Raw genomic sequence first — 21,113 nt, forward strand, 5'->3', positions numbered from 1 at the left:
TGTTGAGGAGCTTCAGTCTTGTGTGATGGAGTTGTTTGGTATGACTCGGGAGGAGTTGCAGAAGGGTCACTACTTTAATGGCAGTATACGAACGGCTTCCGTCCTGGATTATTGTCAAGGAGATCGGATTGCTAATGCACAGGCTACTGCTTGGACGTTTCTGATGCTTGGTTGCACATTGTTCGTGGACAAGAGTGGAGACCGCATTCGACCTTCTTATCTGTTGGAGGTACAGGACTCTGTATCTGGAGCCATTGGACTCTCATGGGGCTCAGCTGCACTAGCATATCTATACCGTCATCTAGGTATTGCTAGTAGAGGAGACTACGGGCAGATCACGGGTTGTCTAACACTACTTCACGCATGGATTTATGAGTACTTCCCGTTCTTCAGGCCTCAGCGGGAGGGAGTCACATTGGATCCAGCGATGCCGAGGGATTGCATGTGGCCATCTATACCGTTGGAGAAGAGTGGGGATCGACTGAAATCATATCGTGTCCGGCTTGATAGATTGACTGCAGATGAGGTGCAATTTCAATTTAATTAAACAATCCAAATTCATTTACTTGTATTATTTGCATGTTAATGTTGTTGTATACGTTTGTTGGTGATGTGGATGCTGTATGGTCCTGATGTCATTACGCATACCCCTAGGACGATATACGCCGGATGGATACGTTACAGGGATGTGATTGAGCCGTACATGCCGGAGAGATGCCTTCGCCAGCTAGGTTACGTACAAACCATACCCCGACTGATCTTGAGGCCGTTGAAGTCCGTACGTCCTTAGTCCAGCTTGAAGTATCGGGTAGAAGTGCCCGTCGATATGGCTGAGGATCTTTAGCCCTCGTTTCCCGAGGCTTGCATGCTGATATTGTCTCGGTTCACTCTTGCACGGACTCTTTCGGACTGTGAGGAGAAGTACATGCTGTGGTACTGCCTGCATTCACACCCTCAGCTACTACCGGATATGCCTGCACCCGGACCGGTTATTCATACTCGCTCGAACAACGAAGTGGTACGTAATTTAATTGTTAATCAATTTATTTACAATTATCAGAATGAAATTAAATGAAGTGATATTTATTAATTTTGGGTTATTTCTTTTGCTAGTGGGTTATCCATTGGGTTAGCTAGGGAGAAGGTGCATTGGACGCGATGAACCTTCTTGATGAGGATGTTGCGGCTGAGTGGAGACAGTCGTACGACCAGATTTTGGATGCTTGGAATTCGGCCAAGTGATTTGTGGTTGTGTTTTTAGTACTTTTTATTATAAGTATATGGATGTTGGCATTTTAGTACTTTTAGGCATTCAGATAATATCTTTTATTATGTACTTGATATTTTAGTACTTTAATTTTATAGGTATGTTGTTAATTACTATTTGTTAAACAGAATCAATCAACAACATGTAACTCGAATGAACAAAACTGAATCGAAACAGCAACTGTTTGTTATCCAGAATCAATCAGAATCAACCTGTAATGCATATAAAGCTATCCAGATCAATACAAATCAATATAGAATCATTACAGACACAATACAGACACAGCATGTAACTCGAATGAACAAAACTGAATCGAAACAACAACTGTTTGTTATCCAGAATCAACATGTAACACATATAAAGCTATCAAGATCAATACAGATCAATATAGAATCATTACAGACACAATACAGACACAACATGTAACTCGAATGAACAAAACTGAATCGAAACAACAACTGTTTGTTATCCAGAATCAATCAGAATCAACCTGTAACGCATATAAAGCTATCCAGATCTAAGTTGAACCAGTTTTGTCCATTGTGCTGTCCTAGCTGCATAAATGCGATCCCACCCTTCAACGCTACATTCATGGTGCCCCTTCCACCATTCTAGTCCATGAGGGACTGGAAAATTAGGAGATAAATTTAAGCGAATATAGTGGCGACAGTGCGTACCCAAATGAGCTATGCAGATATCTCGTTCTGGTCTTGTAGCAGTGGAAGGGGCATACACTGGTAAAATAGTACCATAAAAACTAGAGTTATTTCCATCTAGGTATCCGAAAAACATTACAGCAGCATTGTACAATGTAGCAATCACAAACATGTCATCATAAGCGAGCATCCAATGCTCCTGCGAACAAGCTCCACCGTCCCAACTGATTCTATTAATTACTGCATCAACACCGTCAATTAACACAGATTCATACCGAGAACGGTTAGCAATTACTTCATTCCTAAGGTGATGCCTAACTAATTCCCACTTCTCTTCAAAAATGTAGGAAGAAACAACACGGAAGCCACAATTTCCATCACCGACTACGTCGCAATATGTTTCAACGTACGGCTTAATGATCCCGATTACTTTGTCAGAATGAACGAAATCATTAACTTCATATGTATTTCCATCTGCATTGAATCAAAATAAAATATTGTAAACCGCACATAACTTAAGTTAAGTGTAAATGAATTAGATATTGCAAAACTGTATTACCTGAGGATGCAAAATTATGAACAGATGATGAAGAGCTTTTCCTACCACTTCTACCACGGCTCCTAGACGAACTACTAGAACGAGCACGTCCACGCCGACTTTCGTTGTACTCCCAGGCACTAGGCATACGTTTTGTAGATTTACCCGACTTCGGTCATCCTCGAACGTTAATTTTCACATCAGGTTCGGTGTAATGTGCTTGATCAGGGTGTAGTTGATCATGTATAAGTATTGAAATGTTTCGCAGTAAGGCTGGGTCACCTTTAGCTACCTGGTCGACTAAGGATTTAAAATATCTCTGATCATCTGTCTGATCATGACACCCTTCAGTTTCATGAGTCTGACCATAATTAATCAAAAGTGTTCTCCAGAACACATGAACCCTCTCAACATTGATCATATCGCCAGACTCATAAGCTTGTTTGATCTCGCATGCACATGGTATCTGATGAGAGGTTCTCAATACACATCCACAATGCGCATTCACTTCATGGCTCAAACTTCTCATGCGAGCTAACTCAACATTGATCAGTTGCTTGCAGTAGTATGAGACTTTGCATACCAGGTGGTTAAAGGGGAATCCAGAGTAATGTACTCCTTTACAAAGTATGGACTGCTCAAGCATGTACCTAATAAGAACATAAACATACTATCAGTTGACTGAGATTTTACAAATACATGATAAGAATACAAACATCTTCCAATAGAACCTATTGAAAATACATGATGTTAGTTGCCTAGGCTTCTATCTGCTTATGAACCTTCTGCCATACCATATCCAGCGATCCTGTGGCTGTATTGAGCCATTGCTTTAGACTCGCATGTTCACTCTCCACACGACAAGTGGTTGTGTTGCCAAAATGTAAGAAATTTTTCGTCCAGGCAACAACAAACATCTCCTTATGCACCAACCACGTCTCCTCAACGTACGAGATAAGAGTTTGGTACCCGCTCATCGAATCATGCATCTTGCCCAGATTTTCCTCGTACTCCGCAATGGATAAAGATTCAATTAATGTTCTCCATTTCCCATTCTTGAATTTATCGGCAATTGATTTGTCTCCCATGATTCTGTACGCCCGATCTTCTACATCCTTGTTTATATGTCAGGTGCATAGCAAATGTGCTGTATGTGGGAAAACCTCCAAAATCGGTTTCAACAACCCCAACTCCCTGTCACTGACGATAACAGTCGGGTTGAGATCAAACCCAATCAAAATCCTCAGCCACTGCAGGACCCAACGGTAACTTCCTTCAGTCTCATCTTTAATGATGGCATATGCGATCTTGAAATTGTTATTGCAAGGCGTCATCCCAACAATTTCAACAAATGGCATTTTGTACTTGTTGGTTTTGTACGTGGAATCAATGCCGATGTACCAGTGATAAGTCCTGAATAAATCTACTGATTCTAGATGTGCCATAAACACATGTGTAATGACGCTGGAATCACCCTCAGTTTGCGTATAAAGAGCATACTTGTTCTCGAGAGCGATATCATAGAACTAACTAGCCAAGTCTCTACCTTCAAACCCATCATTCCTCATCTTATCTCTATAGTTGTAGACATGTTTAATTGTTGGGTGGTCTTCAGGATGCTTTTCTTTAACGACTACTAAAATAGCACAAGGCTTTGCTTGAGCCGAACTCATATCACGAACGATTAATTTAGATGCGATACTGAGTCCGCTCATCTGCCGACTTCCCTCTGGATACACACGTAACGAATGATTGTGCTGACCAGTTAATCCAGCCTTAGCCTTTATCCCCCAACCAATAAGGTCTGGCCGTTGATAGGCTTTAATCTCAAATTTACACCTGCACGCTTTAGTTTTCGTTTTTCGTATTAACCCCGCGTCATCTGTTTTCCCTCTGTAGCGTTCACCCCGTGAACATCTCAATTGCTTTTGCTTTCCACCATTTTTATGCGAAGATATTGTAATCTCAAACCCAATTGGAATAGCTACCTGTTTTGCGCAAGTAACAGCATCTTCACACGAAGTGAAAACGGTGTCCGTTATAAAACGAGAACTATAATCAATACCGTCCGGTTGCCAATCTTCTAACGGTTCCTGAATATATAAAAAATGCATAATATGTATTAACAATACACAAAAAATGTTAAAAAATGACATTCGGTTGCATAATAGGTATTAACAATACATGTAAAAATTTAAAAATATAAATTTAGGGCTTAGTCGGGTTAAAAATTACAATTTCGAGCTTGTTCGGGCCTCGTATAGGCTAAACGGACAGGCTGCCCGGTTAAAATACCAAAAATTGGTCAAATTATGCCTAAATGGGCAGCCTTCCCGTTCCACCGTACGTGGGAACGGGCAGGTCACGCCGCTCGCCCGACGGCGGAACGAGCGGCATGCGCTGCTCGTTTCGCAGGCCGAACGGGCAGCGCGCTCTGCTCGTTCGGCTGGTGGAACGAGCGGCGCATGCCACTCGTTCCATAGGCTGAACGAGCGGCGCATGCCGCTCGTCCGCACGGCCGAACGGGCAGTTCGTCCGTTCGTCCGTGCGAACGAACAGCATCGGACGCCCGTTTAGGCCAATCCAATTAAAAAAAATTAAAAAACGAAATTTTAATTTAAATTTATATTGTAGGATTACCTCGTGTATGAAATCATGGTCTTCGGGAATGCTCGGGTCCATTTTCGTCCAATTAGAGTTTTTAGGCTTGGGAGAGAAAGAGAGGGAAAAAAAAGTTTTGGTTTTTGAGTTTAAATTATGAGGAGGGCATAATTGTTAAAATAGTGCGGTGGTTGGAAAAACATATTGCGGTATATAGCAATACCCAATAGTATAAATATAGGCTTAACGTTTACAAAATAATATGAATTTAAGCTTAACGTTTATAAAATATATTCAATTTAAGCTAAACGTCACAATTAATCATATTATATTTTTTTCCTATTAACTTTATATTTTATCTTTTTTATTTAGTTTTATTTTCTTATTCACTATAATACAATTAATTATTATTCTTGCCAATTAAGGTCTTATATTTGCTTTTCATCAATCATTCTATTACTCCTAAATTCAATGGACTCGTATAATATATGCAAACTAAAAGTAATTAAATATCCACAAAATTAACACTAGTTAAAATGATATTGATATATGACCATATTAACATACAAAATATCAATTGTCAACTGATAACTCATCCAAAATGTTACCATACAGTCTTACGAAATCCAAAGTGTCATATATCGGTTCCTTAATTTGTACCATGCTAGAAAAATAAAATTATCTTTTTGATACGGCTTAAATTAAATTGGATATATTTTGTAAACGTTAAGCTTAAATTCGTATTATTTTGTAAACGTTAAGCTTATATTGGTGCTATTTTGTATGTGAGATCTAAATTGATAGTTTCTACAAACTTTAGTCCTATTATGATACATTATGCCACGTGACGCTGAGTTGACAGATTTAACGGATGTCGTGTCACGTTATGTTAGTAATTACTAAATTGATGCTATATTGTACTCCCTCCGTTTTTTATTATATGACGTTTTAGACTTTTGAATTTGTTCATTTTTATATGTCGTTTTGTATTACCAATGCACTTTTTACAATACTTTCTCTAATTTGCCCCTATTTATTGTAAGAGAGAGATATAGTTATTAATGCAAATTATCTTAATTAAGTCATAAAAATTAATAAGAGAGATAAATTTTGCATAGAAAGTAGAGATCCAGAAGAAAAGCATTAAAGGTACATTAGTCATTTTAATAGTCTCATTAATATTGCATTGGTATTGATGAAAAACCTTAAACGACATATAAAAAAGAATGGAGGGAGTAAATGTTAATTCTAAATTAATGTTATATTATAAACGTTTTTGAACGTGAATCTTAAATTGATACTTTCTAAAAACGTTAGAACTATTTTATTATCTTTATCTCTTGTTTTTATGGACAAGAGTGAACTTTTATCAGATATGGAATATTTCCATCTAGAAGATTCGGTTCTTCTCGATTAATTCGCTTAGCCTGCGCTTATATAAGAAGTAACAAGAAGTGAATCATTAAACAACACATATATCTAACTCCTGTTAGATAGAAACCAGAAATATGAGCAGACCAAATATTCTAGTGATAGCTTATCCAGCACAAGGACATGTTCTTCCTATGATGGAGCTATCTCAATGCTTGGTTAAACATGGTTTCAAAATCACATTTGTCAACACTGAATATAATCACGAGAGGGTCTTAAATTCTTTGATAGAGAAGGATTATATTGGGGAGTATATTAATCTGGTTTCAGTTCCAGATGGATTGGAATCTATGGAAGATAGAAATAATCTTGGGAAATTAACAAAATCACTTTTCAGTTTCGTTCCAGGAAAGCTGGAGGAGCTTATTCGGAAGATGAATGCGTCAGAAGATGATAAGATTAGCTGTGTAATTGCAGATGAGAATAATGGATGGGCTTTTGAAGTAGCAAAGAAGTTGAATACCAGGTGTGCTGCTTTCTGGCCTGCAGCAGCTGCCTTGCTTGCCCTCTTGTTTGATGTGCAAAAGTTAATTGATGATGGAATCGTTGACAACAACGGTATGATACCTCCTTCATCTATATTGTTTATATATATATCACAGATTGATTCAATTTATCAGTTCCAGGTTTATCAGAAACTTTTTAAATGGCTGGCTTCCAATTATGTAGATATTATGTGTTCTCGTTCAAATCTCATTTCTTAGGGTTGATGGTGGTGGGACTCAGTCTAGGTAGGAAATCATCATCCATCCTCAGGGGCGGAGCCAGCCCACAGGCCCCGGGCCACCGGCTCCACCCTTAAGTATCGTTAGTTTTATCTCGTGTAGTCCCTCTAATATTGGTATATATTTAACCTATATAATATTATTTCAATAGTTTAAAATAGTTAAGTTGGTTAACAGTCTTGTTTTAAGATGAGAGCTTATAGGTTCAAACGACACCAAGCTCATTTTTTAGTCAACATACCAAAACGACAAAGTTTCAGTGTGCTGGAAGCTTAAAAAAATTTGCCCAGCCCTAACGGGTTGGACTTTGAAAAATTACTCTCAATAGTCGGACTAAAATTAGCCCCTCCAACTGTCAATTCCTGGCTCGTTCACTGTCCATCCTCTTCCCCATCTAGGTAGGAAATCATCATCCCTATCCATAATTATCAAGGGGGTTTCCATTCCACCTTAGTCAAATTTTAAAGCATTTTCTTTGAGGATAAAGGTTCTCGTTTCTTCCCTATCCTTGTGTTGAGAAATTTTCTCACCTATCCCCATCTCATGGAGAAAATAAATGGGGATGAATAATGTGGCTCCATTTCCAAACTAGATCTCACAGCTTTAAATTAAACATGTCTATAAAAAAAATATATACCTTAATACTATAGTTAGGTCATTGGTTCTCTATCCAATATGAGATTGGGTTCATTTTTATCTATGATGATTTTTTAGGGTTTTCCCTAACTTTTACTTTTCTCTCGGACATCATAGGAAAGAGTTGTCACAATTGTGCACATTAAGAATTGAATTTAGGCAACAAGCTCGAATTCTTCTCCACTTAAGTGAACCACAATTCGCACATTAAAAATAGCATTTGAACTCTTATATTGCAATTTAACATTAATTATAGTAGTTATTGACAAAACATTTAAGTTCATATAATAATTAATTGTATTTCTCACATTGTTTTTTTCATTCGTTTAAGGAAATCCATTAAAGCACCAGAAGATTCAATTGGCTCCAGCTATGCCTGCCATGAACTCTGAGCATTTCGTATGGACATGTATTGGTGATGAGATCACTAACAGAATTATATTTGATGTTATGAAAAGGAACAACGAGGCAATAAAATTGGTAGACTGGATAATTTGCAACTCAGCATATGATCTTGAACCAGGAGCATTCACATTTGCCCCAAAGATTCTACCAATAGGACCTCTTCTAGCTAACACTCGACAAGGAAATTCAGCAGGATGCTTCTGGCAAGAAGACACAAATTGCTTGAAATGGCTGGATCAACAGCAACCAAATTCAGTGATATATGTTGCATTTGGCAGCTTCACAATTTTTGACAAAACTCAATTCCAAGAATTAGCTTTGGGGCTTGAACTCACTGGTAAGCCATTCCTATGGGTTGTAAGGCCTGGTACTACTAATGAGACAAATGTGTATCCTCAAGGATTTGAAGAGAGAGTAGCCGATCGAGGAAAAATTGTGGAATGGACGCCTCAACAGAAGGTCCTGAGCCACCCTTCTGTAGGATGCTTTTTGAGCCATTGTGGTTGGAACTCTACCATGGAAGGTGTAGCTAATGGTGTTTCATTCTTGTGCTGGCCATACTTTGCTGATCAGTTTCTTAATGAGACTTACATTTGTGATGCGTGGAAGGTGGGCTTGAATTTTAACCGTGATGAATTTGGGATCATTAGGCGAGATGAAATTAAAGATAAGGTGGAGAAGGTTTTGAGTGATGAAATGATTAGAAAAAGGGTTGAAGAACTTAAAGAGATAGCCATGATTAGTGTTGGAGAATATGGTCATTCCAATAAGATTTTCAGTAAGTTTGTTGAATGGTTGAATGATTGAATGATTGAGTATTTAAGTTGGATCTCTTTTGTCTATTATTGTATCAATGTGATTGCAACACAACAAAATAATGTAATCCGTTGAGAAAATGCTACCATTTAACAAAAGATTTGTTTGAATTTTCTTTTTATATATATATATTTTGTCTTCCTTATAATTTCAAGTTTCATAAAATATATATATATAAATTCTAGTATATGTATAAATGAATAAACTTTAAAGTTGCTCATCTCTCATCATAAAGTTTTAAATTTACATATATATTCTAAGAATGGAAAACAAGACATAAACTTATGTCATTAAATTAAAGACATTTTCTACTTAAGCCAGCTCTAATATATATCATATAAGTTGTAGGAGTTGGATTGGATCGAGTATTGATGGATAGTGTAATAGATAAGGAAGTTATATTGAAATTTATCTAAGTAAAAAGGTGTAATTATGGTTTCCTATAACCCTACACGACATGTATGACTTGTATATATACTCTTATTTTATCAAAGTCGTATTAATGACCCCTTTAGGTGCATATTGGCGTCTTTCCTATTGTTATGGTGCTTTCTCAGGGTTCCTCAGAAATTTGTCTAGCCTCTCTTGTTTTTCCATCTTATTAAGCTTTTTAGCTACATGCATGCAATCCTCCATGTTATGATCTTTGCTTTTATGGAACTCACAGCATGTTCCATTATGGCGACGTCTAAATGACTTCAGCTTCGATCGATATTAAAAGTGTTGTTTGTTCTTCTCTACTCAGTAGAGGATTTATTTTATTGGGTGCAGTCAAGGGTGCAAAGATTCTGTCATCTTGCTCTTGTGACCTTCGACGATCTCTGCATCCATCATTTCTAGATTCTTTTAGAGCGTTCACTGGCCCAATTTTTCCTTGAGCAAGGGATTCAGGTGGTGGCCATCCTATTTGATAAAATCTTTGGACCAACGCATTAGGCATGGGAAGGTCTTGGGCCGTTTAGTAGTTAGCTTTTTTTGAAAGATCTTTTGCGATTGGAAGTTATAGCTTCCATAGCTCCGCCTATGTTTAACTCACGAATTCATATCGCAAGCTTCTGAAATTTTTCTGCCCACATCCACAAAGAGTTTCATCAGGCTCCTACACTTGGGAACATTCATAGACTCTTGGAGTAGGTTATAGATAATATTTTTCGTGATTCCATCCATGAACCTCCGTTATTCATGGTCCAAAGAGCCCAAACAAGCTTTTATTTGCTGGTCTAATGCTAGGGTGATCCATATTGGCTCTATGAGGTTGTTGCTTGCATCCACCAGACCTCGATTCCGCGAGTTGGCAGAGTTGAAAAAGAATGAATGTCAGAGGTTGGATGAATTACGAAGCATTTCATTTGAGTCATGGCATAAATATATTCGATCCACGCCCACTGCAACAAATGATGTGACGAATACTGAGTTGACCTTGTTAGATCCACGGATTGCCTCAGATAACACGGAAAAGTGGTCAAAAAGGGGCCAGGAACCCATAACACTACTCTGATGTCTAATTCGGTAAAGTGAATAATGTTGAGGAGTATGTAAACTTAGGTGAGCAAGTGGAATGTATAGAATATATTTTGAGTACTATATACATTGTATTTATAGGAGATCTAGGATGTGTGTCCTAAATATGAGAAGAAGACCACGTAGCAGTCTCTTAATGGGATGTGGGTCAGTCTCTTTATAGGAGATTTAGGTTGTGTAGCTTAAACGTTTAGGTTAATAACGGCTCTATCGATGTCACCTATAATTCTGCTAATCCTAGCATGGGATATAGGTCAGGATATGGGTGACCTTTAAGACCCCATTTGACTAGGCTATGTGGCTCTGACGGTTACTCTTGTGGATTAGGCTATTCTATAGATCCGCATGTATTTGTGATAGTAGTGTGATATCACGTGTAATTGTTCGTAGTTGCTTCAATAAAATATTTCCCATGTCCCATGGATGTAGGCATAATTAGCCGAACCACAGATATATTGTATTTTGAGTTAATCTATAATTTTATTTCTGCAATATACCATCCAATCTCAATTTCGAACACATATGAATTTTGTTTGTGATTTTTTCAAAATTAAACAAAAATATAATTAGATAACTCAATTGTGAAAGAACAAAATCTGATTAGTAAAATAAAAGAAAGATATGGTGGGAGTTATTGCGACAATTTAGCAGAAGCAATTAACTAATTGCATTGTAGGAATGATATTAACTAAAAGAAATGAAGTATTTTTGAATTCAACTGATTTGAATTTATTACAAAACTGAATTTCAAAGCCTATTTATAGAAATATAATTAGCGAATAAAATCAGATTATTCTCCTTTTGATGACGCCAACGCCCCGCATCTGGCGCCTTAGGAGTTTACCTTTCCTGCGTTTTTGCTTTATAAATTCTAGGGTAAATAATTTATTAGTCCCCTAGTTTTTACCTAACACACTGTTTAGTCCCCCTATTATAAAAAAACACATTATAAAATCCTTAACTTTTGCCAATATTAACCCTTTGGTCATTTTGTCTAGTTTTTTTGGACTTATAATCGTTATATTTTGGCATAAACAGATATATATAAAATAACAGAGTAACATGGTCAACTTGTATTGTACCGTGGTTGTCCTAAAAGCTAAGATATGTTCGGTTAAAAATCTAAACAAATAGATAAAATGACCACAAGGTTAATATTGGCAAAAGATATGGACCTTAAAATGTGTTTTTCAAAATAGGGGGACTAAACAGTGTGTTAGGTAAAAACTAGGGGACTAATAAATTATTTACCCTAAATTCTAAGTGCAATAGGTAAAGTTTATTAATTTTAGTGAATTACTGTACCTAGCCACTTATTCCTACCTCTAGCCTCGGGAATAGACCGAACTACCCTTTGCCCAAAAATTGAAAAAACACAAAACCTCTCAAAAACCCTATACACTCTTTGATCAAATCTGGACTAGTTTTTGAACCAAAACATGGATCGTGACAGAGGCCGTAAAGGGATAGCGAAAATGGTAAGATTTACGGTTTTTTTATTTACGCTTCGTTTTCGAATATGTGGGTGATTTTAAAAAAACGCCGGAATCGCAGTCGGGCGAACGAACATCACGCCCGACCGGTGGTTCCGGCGTATGAACATCACGCCCGACCACTGGTGCAGACGTGATAGCCAAACGCCCGAACCATTGGTCGGGCGTGATGTTCATACGCCCGATGGGTTTTTATTTATTTTTAAAAAAACAAATTATAATTATATTTAAATTAAATTGTTAAATGTTTAGTATAATTTAATTATAATTTATATGTGAAATTTTGTTATTAATTTGATTATAATTTATATGTTAAATTTTTAAATTAATGTAGTGTAATTTTTGTAGACGGAGCGGCCTACTATCGGGGGAAAACACATCCCGTCATCTGCTCGTCGTCTAGATATGGACGACGAGGAGGATACACCACGGCATACGAGACTGTGTGGTATTGATATATCTGGTCGTAGTCGGAAAGGAGCTACGATGGAGCAGGTGCGGAGGGGTCCGATTGTGGATCAGCCCGATATTCGTGGATCACAGGGGGCGACGGATTTTGATGACCGAGAACCTGATAGCGATTCTGTGGAGGACTACTTGGAGGTGGTAGCCCAGGTACGATCCCACTGCATTTGATGCTGCTTACATGGACTGGTACATGCGATATTCGCATCCTCATCTCCTTCATGCACCACAGGATGGATCGGTCCAGTATGCTCGCGCCAACAACGAATTTGTAAGTTTATTATTATTTAATTTTAGTTTACATGTGCTTATTTTTTAATTTTTTTTTTTTTTGCAGTGGCTTAGCTAGTTGTGGCATATCACCCAACGAGTGGCTACCCACCGATCTAACGAGGATGCTCCACTCATTAGGAGGGAGATGGATGAGTTTATGGACGCGTGGCGTCGGGCGAACTAAATGTCGTAATTATATGTACTCTTTTATTACATTTTAACACTTTTGATATTATATGTACTCTTTTATGTTTATTAATTTATTTTAATGTTTATGTTGTTATATTTTATTTGTTAAAGGGTAATCCGAGTTAAAATTCTGTAATTTTTATTTCTAAAAGGTTAATTCGAGTTAATCACAATCATCAACAACCAATTTTTTCGGGGAAGTGTTCACGCGGGCGTGAGGTAATCACGCCTCACCACAGGGTGAGGCGTGAGGCTATCACGACTCACCGTAGGTGCGGACGTGATAGCCTCACGTCTCACCTTGTGGTGAGGCGTGATTACCTCACACCCGCGTGCCGGGAGAGGAAATTTCCCCCATTTCCCACCTCAAATCCTCAAAGGGTATTTTCGTCCTTTCACATAGCTAAAGGTGGAAAATTGAGACTATGTTTAACAACACCCTAATTTTATTACGGTAACAAACTAAAAAGAGTAATAAACAAATTAAGGTACCAACATTAAAAAAAAAGTAACAAATAAATTACAAAGTAACAAACAAATCACCATCACTATTGTTTAGAGCAGATATGAAATTTATTTATTTTTGAAAGACCCAAATATTATATTTTCTTTCTTTGAGACCATCCATTGAAATGTACATCAATTCAATTTGTTTTTATTTAATTATTTTGATGGAAGTCTGGCCTACAAAATGTTGATTGTTTTTCTTCTTTTGTCTCTTTAACTTTTTACATTTTATTTTTTTTTAATTTATAAATGATATTTCTGGACAAGAATGAACTTTTATCAGATATGGAATATTTCCCACCAGAAGATTCGATGTAAACCAATATATTTGGTTTTCTTCTCGGTTTATTGGCTTGGCCTGCGGCTATATATATAAGATGTGAATCAATAAACAACACATATATCTAGATAGAAACCAGAAATAGAAATATGAGCAGACGAAATATTCTAGTGATAGCTTATCCAGCACAAGGGCATGTTCTTCCTATGATGGAGCTATCTCAATGCTTGGTTAAACATGGTTTCAAAATCACATTTGTCAACACTGAATATAATCATGAGAGGGTCTTAAATTCTTTGATAGAGAAGGATTCTATTGGGGAGTATATTAATCTGGTTTCAGTTCCAGATGGACTGGAATGTATGGAAGATAGAGATAATCTTGGGAAATTAACAAAATCACTTTTCAGTTTCGTTCCGGGAAAGCTGGAGGAGCTTATTGGGAAGATGAATGCATCAGAAGATGAAAAGATTAGCTGTGTAATTGCAGATGAGAATAATGGATGGGCTTTTGAAGTAGCAAACAAGTTGAATATAAGGTGCGCTGCTTTCTGGCCTGCAGCAGCTGCCTTGCTTGCCCTCACATTTGAGGTCCAAAAGTTAATTGATGATGGAATCATTGACAACAACGGTATAATACCTCCTTCATCTATGTTCCATTTTATACATATATATTTATTGAATTAAGATCTATTAAGTGAGTGGAGGTGGTGGCCCTGAGTCCTCCATCCCTATTCTACATTTACTTATATTTTAAAAGCATTTTCTGTAGTGAACTTCCAAAAATTATACATGCAATACAATTAGTTATAAGGAATATATCAATCATAATTAATAGAGTAAATTCAAAAAAAAAAAAAAACTGGGTACTTCCAGGTTTTGTAACACTGGTATTTGTAAATTTTTTTATCAAAACTGGAGGTTTTCGTTTATGACAAAGAAATGACTAGAGATTTTTCCTTTGCTAAAAACAAGAACATCAAAATTAAAATGAGTTAACTTTAATTTTTCAACTTTTTAATTTTGATGTAGGTGTTTTTTCATATGGAGAGATAATATTTAGAGAGAATTGCCATGATTTTGAAAAATAAAAATTTTGGTTCCATAGTAAATGTGATACTAAATAATTTTAATTCTTGGAATTTTTCATTTGGAGGTCCCTAATGGTCATTTTCATAGTGTCAAACTACACAATCCTCGTTTTTAGCAAAACCAAAACTTCAATCCTTCTATGTATAAAAAAAATTTAGAGTTACGAGTTTGAAAAAAATATAAAAGCACTGTGTTTTTTTAGATTTTACCCTAATTATTAAGTAATTAATATATCAATTTATCAAGTATAAAAATAATTAACAATTATCTAAATATTAACAATAAACATCTAATATATATTTTAAAAACCTGTGTGGAGAATTTCCACAGAGAAATGGTAGATGGGGATCCCCATGGGATGAGGATAAAGGTCTCTGCCTCTACTCCATCCCCACTTCTCGGGAATTTTTCTCCTCCATCAAATAAATGAAGATTTCTGGTCCCTCTTGGGTGAATCCCTTTTGGAGATGGATAATCCGGCTCCATTTGCAACTCTAGATCTCACCGCTTTAAATTAAACATGCCTACGTATATATACCTTAGTAATATAACTTAGTGACTCATTTTTCATTTTGGATGTGAGATTCAGTTGATTTCTACTCATTGTCATTTTTTAGGTTGCTACTTAGTTGGAGTTTTCACCCCTTAAAGAACCATAATTCTGTACATTAAGAATTGAATTATGAGGCAACTAACTTGGATTCTTCTCCAGTTAAGTAAAACCTCAATTAGCACATTAAAAGTAGTATTTTGAAATCTTATATTGTAATTTAGTATTAATTAAAGTAGTCACAGATGATGACAAAACAATTTAGTTCATATAATAATTAATTGTATTTCTCACATTGTTTTTTTCATTCGTTTATAAGGAACTCCATTAAAGCACCAGAAGATTCAATTGGCTCCAGCAATGCCTGCCATGAATTCCGAGCATTTTGTATGGGCATGTATTGGTGATGAGATCACTAACAGAATCATATTTGATCTTGTTAAATACAACAACAAGGCAGTAAAATTAGTAGACTGGATAATTTGCAACTCAGCATATGATCTTGAGCCAGGAGCATTCACATTCGTCCCAAAGATTCTACCAATAGGACCACTTCTAGCTAACACTCGACAAGGAAATTCAAGAGGATCCTTCTGGCAAGAAGACACAAACTGCTTGAAATGGCTAGATCAACAACCACCAAATTCAGTGATATATGTTGCATTTGGCAGTTTCACAATTTTTGACAAGACTCAATTCCAAGAACTAGCACTGGGGCTTGAACTCACCGGTAAGCCATTCCTGTGGGTTGTAAGGCCTGGTACTACTAATGAGAAAAATGTGTATCCTCAAGGATTTGAAGAGAGAGTAGCCAACCGAGGAAAAATTGTGGAATGGGCGCCTCAGCAGAAGGTCCTGAGCCACCCTTCTCTAGGATGCTTTTTGAGCCATTGTGGTTGGAACTCTACCATGGAAGGTGTAGCTAACGGTGTTCCATTCTTGTGTTGGCCATACTTTGCTGATCAGTTTCTTAATGAGACTTACATTTGTGATGTGTGGAAGGTGGGCTTGAATTTTAGCCGTGATGACTTTGGGATCATTAGGCGAGAAGAAATTAAAGATAAGGTGGAGAAGGTTTTGAGTGATGAAATGATTAGAAAAAGGGTTGAAGAACTTGAAGAGATAGCAATGATTAGTGTTGGAGAATATGGTCATTCCAATAAGATTTTCAGTAAGTTTGTTGAATGGCTGAATGATTGAATATTTTAAGTTGGATCTCTTTTGTGTTTATTATTGTATCAATGTGATTACAACACAACAAAATAATGTAATCCGTTGAGAAAATACTGCCATTTAACAAAAGATTTGTTTGAATTTTCTTTATACATGGTTTTGTCTTCCTTAACAATAATTTCAAGTTTTACCAAAAATCTATATAAATTCTGGCGGATCCAGGATTTGAGGGAGCGGGGGAGGGGGGGCAAAACTCTACATAAAATTGTTTTAGACTAATGTTTGTAGCCAAGAGCAAAAATACCCTTAACGTTTTGGGTCAGGAGCAATTTTATCCCTAACGTTTGTAGCCAAGAGCAATTTTACCCGTAACGTTGATAAATTTGATCAATTTCAGACACTATTATAACATATAGTCATTTTTTTCTTTATTTTGCATCAATTGCATATCAATTTGTTCTAAGAAAAAGATATAATCTTTTTTGTAATTTAATAATAAAATTGGAGATTAGTATTTATAAATTCGGTGAATTTTTTGAATTTTTTGTCTAATTCGTACAAAAGACAGTATATTTTTAATATTTTTTTCTTATTCTTTTCACATCCTAACATATGTTTGTGATTTGTTACTGATAAAATAACGCATGTGTGAAGTGTAGATGACAAGATACATGACCGAGAAGACAGTTTGATGAATTATTTCTCAAATTGACCCCAATTTATAAACGTTGCGGGTAAAACTGCTTTTAACTTCCAACATTAGGGATAAAATTGCACCATTTTAGACGTTAGGGGTAAAATTGCTCCTGACCTAAAATATTAGGGGTATTTTTGCACTTTAACCATTCTGTTGGACTTAAATTTTTTTTTTTTTTGTAGGGATGAAGGGGGGGGGATGCCCCCTTTGAATAAATAAATAAATTATAGTAATAAGTTCCATGTTATTTATGCAACTTTAAAGTTCTCATCTTTCATCTAAAGTTTAAAATTTACATATATATTGTAAGAATCGAAAACAAGACGCCAGCTTAAGTCATTAATGACGTTTTCTACTCAAGCCAGCTCTAATATATATCATATAAGTTTTAGGAGTTGGAATGGATCGAGTATTGATGGATAGTGTAATATATAAGGAAGTTATATTGAAATTTATCTAACTAAAAAGTTGTAGCTATAAGCAATTTGTAATTATGGTTTCCTATAACCGTACACAACATGTATGACTTGCATATATACTGTCTTTTTTTTTATCAAAGTTGTATTAATAACCCCTCTAGGTACATATTGGCATCTTTCCTATTACGCTGGTGCTTTTTCAGGGTTCTTTAGAAATTTGTCTAGCCTCCCTCGTGTTTCCATCTTACTAAACTCTTTAGCTATATGCATGCAATCCTCTGTGTTATAACCTTCACTTTTGTGGAATCCATATCATGTTCCATTATGGCGATGTCTAGAAGACTTCAGCTTCGGTGGATATTAAATATATTGTTTGTTCTTCTCTACCCAATAGAGGATTTATATTTTGGGTGCATTCAAGGGTGCAAAGTTTCAGTCAGCTTGCTCTTGTGACATTCCACCATCTCTACCTCCATCGTTTCTAGATTCTTTTAAAGCATTCACTAGAGTAAGGGATTCAAGCGATGCTCATCCTATTTGATAAAATCTCTGGCTCGTCGCATTAAGCATGAGAAGGTATTTGGCCATGTAGTAGTTAGATTTTTTTGAAATATCTTTTCTTCAGCAATTCGAAGCCATAGCTTCCATAGCTTCACATATGTTTAACTCATGAATCCATATCGCAGTCTTCTGAAATTTCTCTGCCCATATCCATAAAGAGTGTCATCAGGCTCTTGCACTTGGGAACATTCATAGAATCTTAAATAGAGCCTAGGATGTAGATAATAATTTTCATGATTCCATCCACGAACCTCCGTTGTTCGTGGTCCAAGGAGCCCAATCAAGCTTTTATCTGATGGTCTAATGCTAGGGTGATCCATATTGGCTTTATGAGGTTGTTACTGGAATCCACCAGACCTCGATTCCACGAGTTGGCGGAGTTGAAGATGAATGAATGTCAAACGTTGGATGGGTTACGAAGCAGTTCATCTGAGTCATGGCATAAATATATTCGATCCACGCCCATTGCACCAAATGATGTGAGGAATACTGAATGGAGCTTATTGGATCCACGGATTGCCTTAGATAACATAGAAAAGTGCTCAAATTGGGGCTAGGAACCAGTGACCCTGCTCTAATTCCTAAGCTAGTGAAGCGAATAATACTGAGGAGTATGTAAACTTAGGTGACCAAATGGAATGTATAGAATATATTTTCAGTACTATATACATTGTATTTATGTGAGATCTATGATGTGTGTCCTAAATGTGAGCAGAGGGCCATATGACAGTCTCTTAATGGGATGTCGGTCGGTCTTTTTATAGGAGATTTAAGTTGTGTGCCCTAAACTCCTAGGTTAATAACGGCTCTATTAAGGGCACCTATAATTCCGATAATCCTGGCATGGGATATATGCCAGGATATGCATGAGACCTTTAATATCCCTTTTAATTGGGCTATGTGGCTTGGCTCTGACGGTTGCTCTTATGGATGAGGCTATTCCATGGCTCCACATGTATTTATGATAGTAGTGTTATATAACTTGTAATTGTTCTTGGTTGCTTCAGTAAAATATTTCTCATGTCGCATGGATGTAGGCATAATTAGTCGAACTACGTACATATTGTATTTTGAGTTAGTTTATAATTTTCTTTTCACATATTAAACTTGTTTTTATCAATATACGATCCAGTATCAATTTCTAACAACAACACATGTAAATTTTGTTTGTAATTTTCCCAAAATTAAACAAAAATACAATTAGATAACTCAATGGTGAAAGAATAAAATCTGATTAGCAAAATAAAAGAAAGATATAGTGGGAGTTATTGCGAAAATTTAACATAATCAGTTAACTAATCATAAGAGCATTTTGCAGGAATGATATTGTTAGAGAAAGAAAGGAAATATTTTTGAATTCAACTGATTTGAATTTATTACAAAACTGAATTTCAAAACATATTTGTAGAAATACAATCAGGGAATAAAATCGGTGCGGAATACATGTAATTCCATTATTCAAAACAAGACATATATGACATATAAGAGTATGTTTAGTGTTAGCAACCACTTTTGTTATTTTTTTTATACCATCTAGGCACAAATAACACCAAAAAAAAATAACACACTCCTAAAAGCTTGTGTTTCTTAAAAAATTTGTGGGTTCAAAAGGAAATAAAAGGGAGTTGGGAGCGACCGAAAAAAGTAGATTCTTCTCCTTTTGAATGGCGCCGGATGTAATGGAGTTCACATTCCCTATGTTTTTTCTTATAATTTTTTTCTTATAAATTTTAAGTGCAATTGAGGAATGAGACACAAAAGTAAAAATATAATAATAAACGCTCTTATTAATCATAGTAACATTACAATGTATTTATACTAATAATTACAGTGTCCAATTACTATTCTACCCATGATATGTATATACATTAATACCCCCTCCTCAAACTGGAGGTTGCGATGAAACAAGACCCAGCTTGGGAAGAAAACAATGAAGAACCGCCGCGGATAAGGGTTTGGTAATAAGAAGATCTGTGAGTTGAAGTTTAGTAGAAATATGAGGTGTTGATAAAAAAAACCCGAAAATGATATGTGTTGGTCCTTTGTGATATGAGAATAAGTGCCTAAGGGGGGGAGGGGTTAAAGGAACTATTTAAAATTTTGCTCTTTTAGGCTGACTTATTTCAGCTATAGATTAAAGTCTTCAACTTGATTCTTTAGCACAATGATATTGGGTATAGTCAGAGGCAGCTTTAGTTGATCAACAACTAAAGTTGTTTCTAACGTTGAGTCAGGAAATAGCACTTAGGAGTCTATTCCTGAACTCAGCATCAAATCACACAACTCAGTATTCGTTCAGTTAAGCGTTTATTAGACAGAATAAAAATCAAGCAGATAAAGGAGATAAGGGATAGGAAATGTTACTCAACAGCTTTATCCTAGTTCGGCCTCCTGCCTACATCCAGTCCCCGGAATCCTTTGTTGAAACACCTTTCCACATGATTTTGATTTGACAAAATTATTTAAGTTAATCCATGATTAAAGGACAATTAAATTTAAGTGCTTTGATTTAATTGTACTAATATGTTTGTTCAATGTTGAGTATAAATATAAATGGAAATAGAAATAAAAAGTAAGACAGGACAAAGACAGCATGAGAAAACAGGACAAGCTGAGTGGAGTGTAACTCAGCGTGATAGAAGAAGAGTCATCTTCAGAACAAAAGCTTGAAGATCAAGCCAATCCACAAAGCTGAGTGGAACGCAACTCGGTATCAAAAGTAGAGGAGTCTTCTTGAGAACTATGTCTTGCAAAACGAAACTGACCATGGAAGCTGAGTAAAAGAGAACTCAGTATCTGAATTAGCAACAATCGAAGAC

The 21,113-nt window shown here is 36.2% G+C and overlaps 2 protein-coding genes across 2 annotated transcripts; both read left to right on the top strand.

Annotated features, from left to right (window-relative positions):
- The first annotated feature begins 6,570 nt into the window (after positions 1-6,570).
- On the top strand, positions 6,571-9,066 carry LOC136218803 (UDP-glycosyltransferase 83A1-like). Its single transcript, XM_066005919.1, has 2 exons — positions 6,571-7,051; positions 8,186-9,066. The coding sequence occupies exons 1-2, from the start codon at positions 6,571-6,573 to the stop codon at positions 9,064-9,066; spliced, it is 1,362 nt and encodes a 453-aa protein (XP_065861991.1).
- Positions 9,067-13,864: 4,798 nt separating this feature from the next.
- LOC136212191 (UDP-glycosyltransferase 83A1-like) lies at positions 13,865-16,769 on the top strand. Its single transcript, XM_066002758.1, has 2 exons — positions 13,865-14,433; positions 15,764-16,769. Exons 1-2 carry the CDS (start codon positions 13,953-13,955, stop codon positions 16,642-16,644), a joined length of 1,362 nt encoding a protein of 453 aa, XP_065858830.1. The 5' UTR covers positions 13,865-13,952; the 3' UTR covers positions 16,645-16,769.
- The last annotated feature ends 4,344 nt before the right edge of the window (positions 16,770-21,113 follow it).

Source organism: Euphorbia lathyris, chromosome 1 (genome assembly GCF_963576675.1).
Source record: "Euphorbia lathyris chromosome 1, ddEupLath1.1, whole genome shotgun sequence".
Classification (NCBI taxonomy): domain Eukaryota; kingdom Viridiplantae; phylum Streptophyta; class Magnoliopsida; order Malpighiales; family Euphorbiaceae; genus Euphorbia; species Euphorbia lathyris.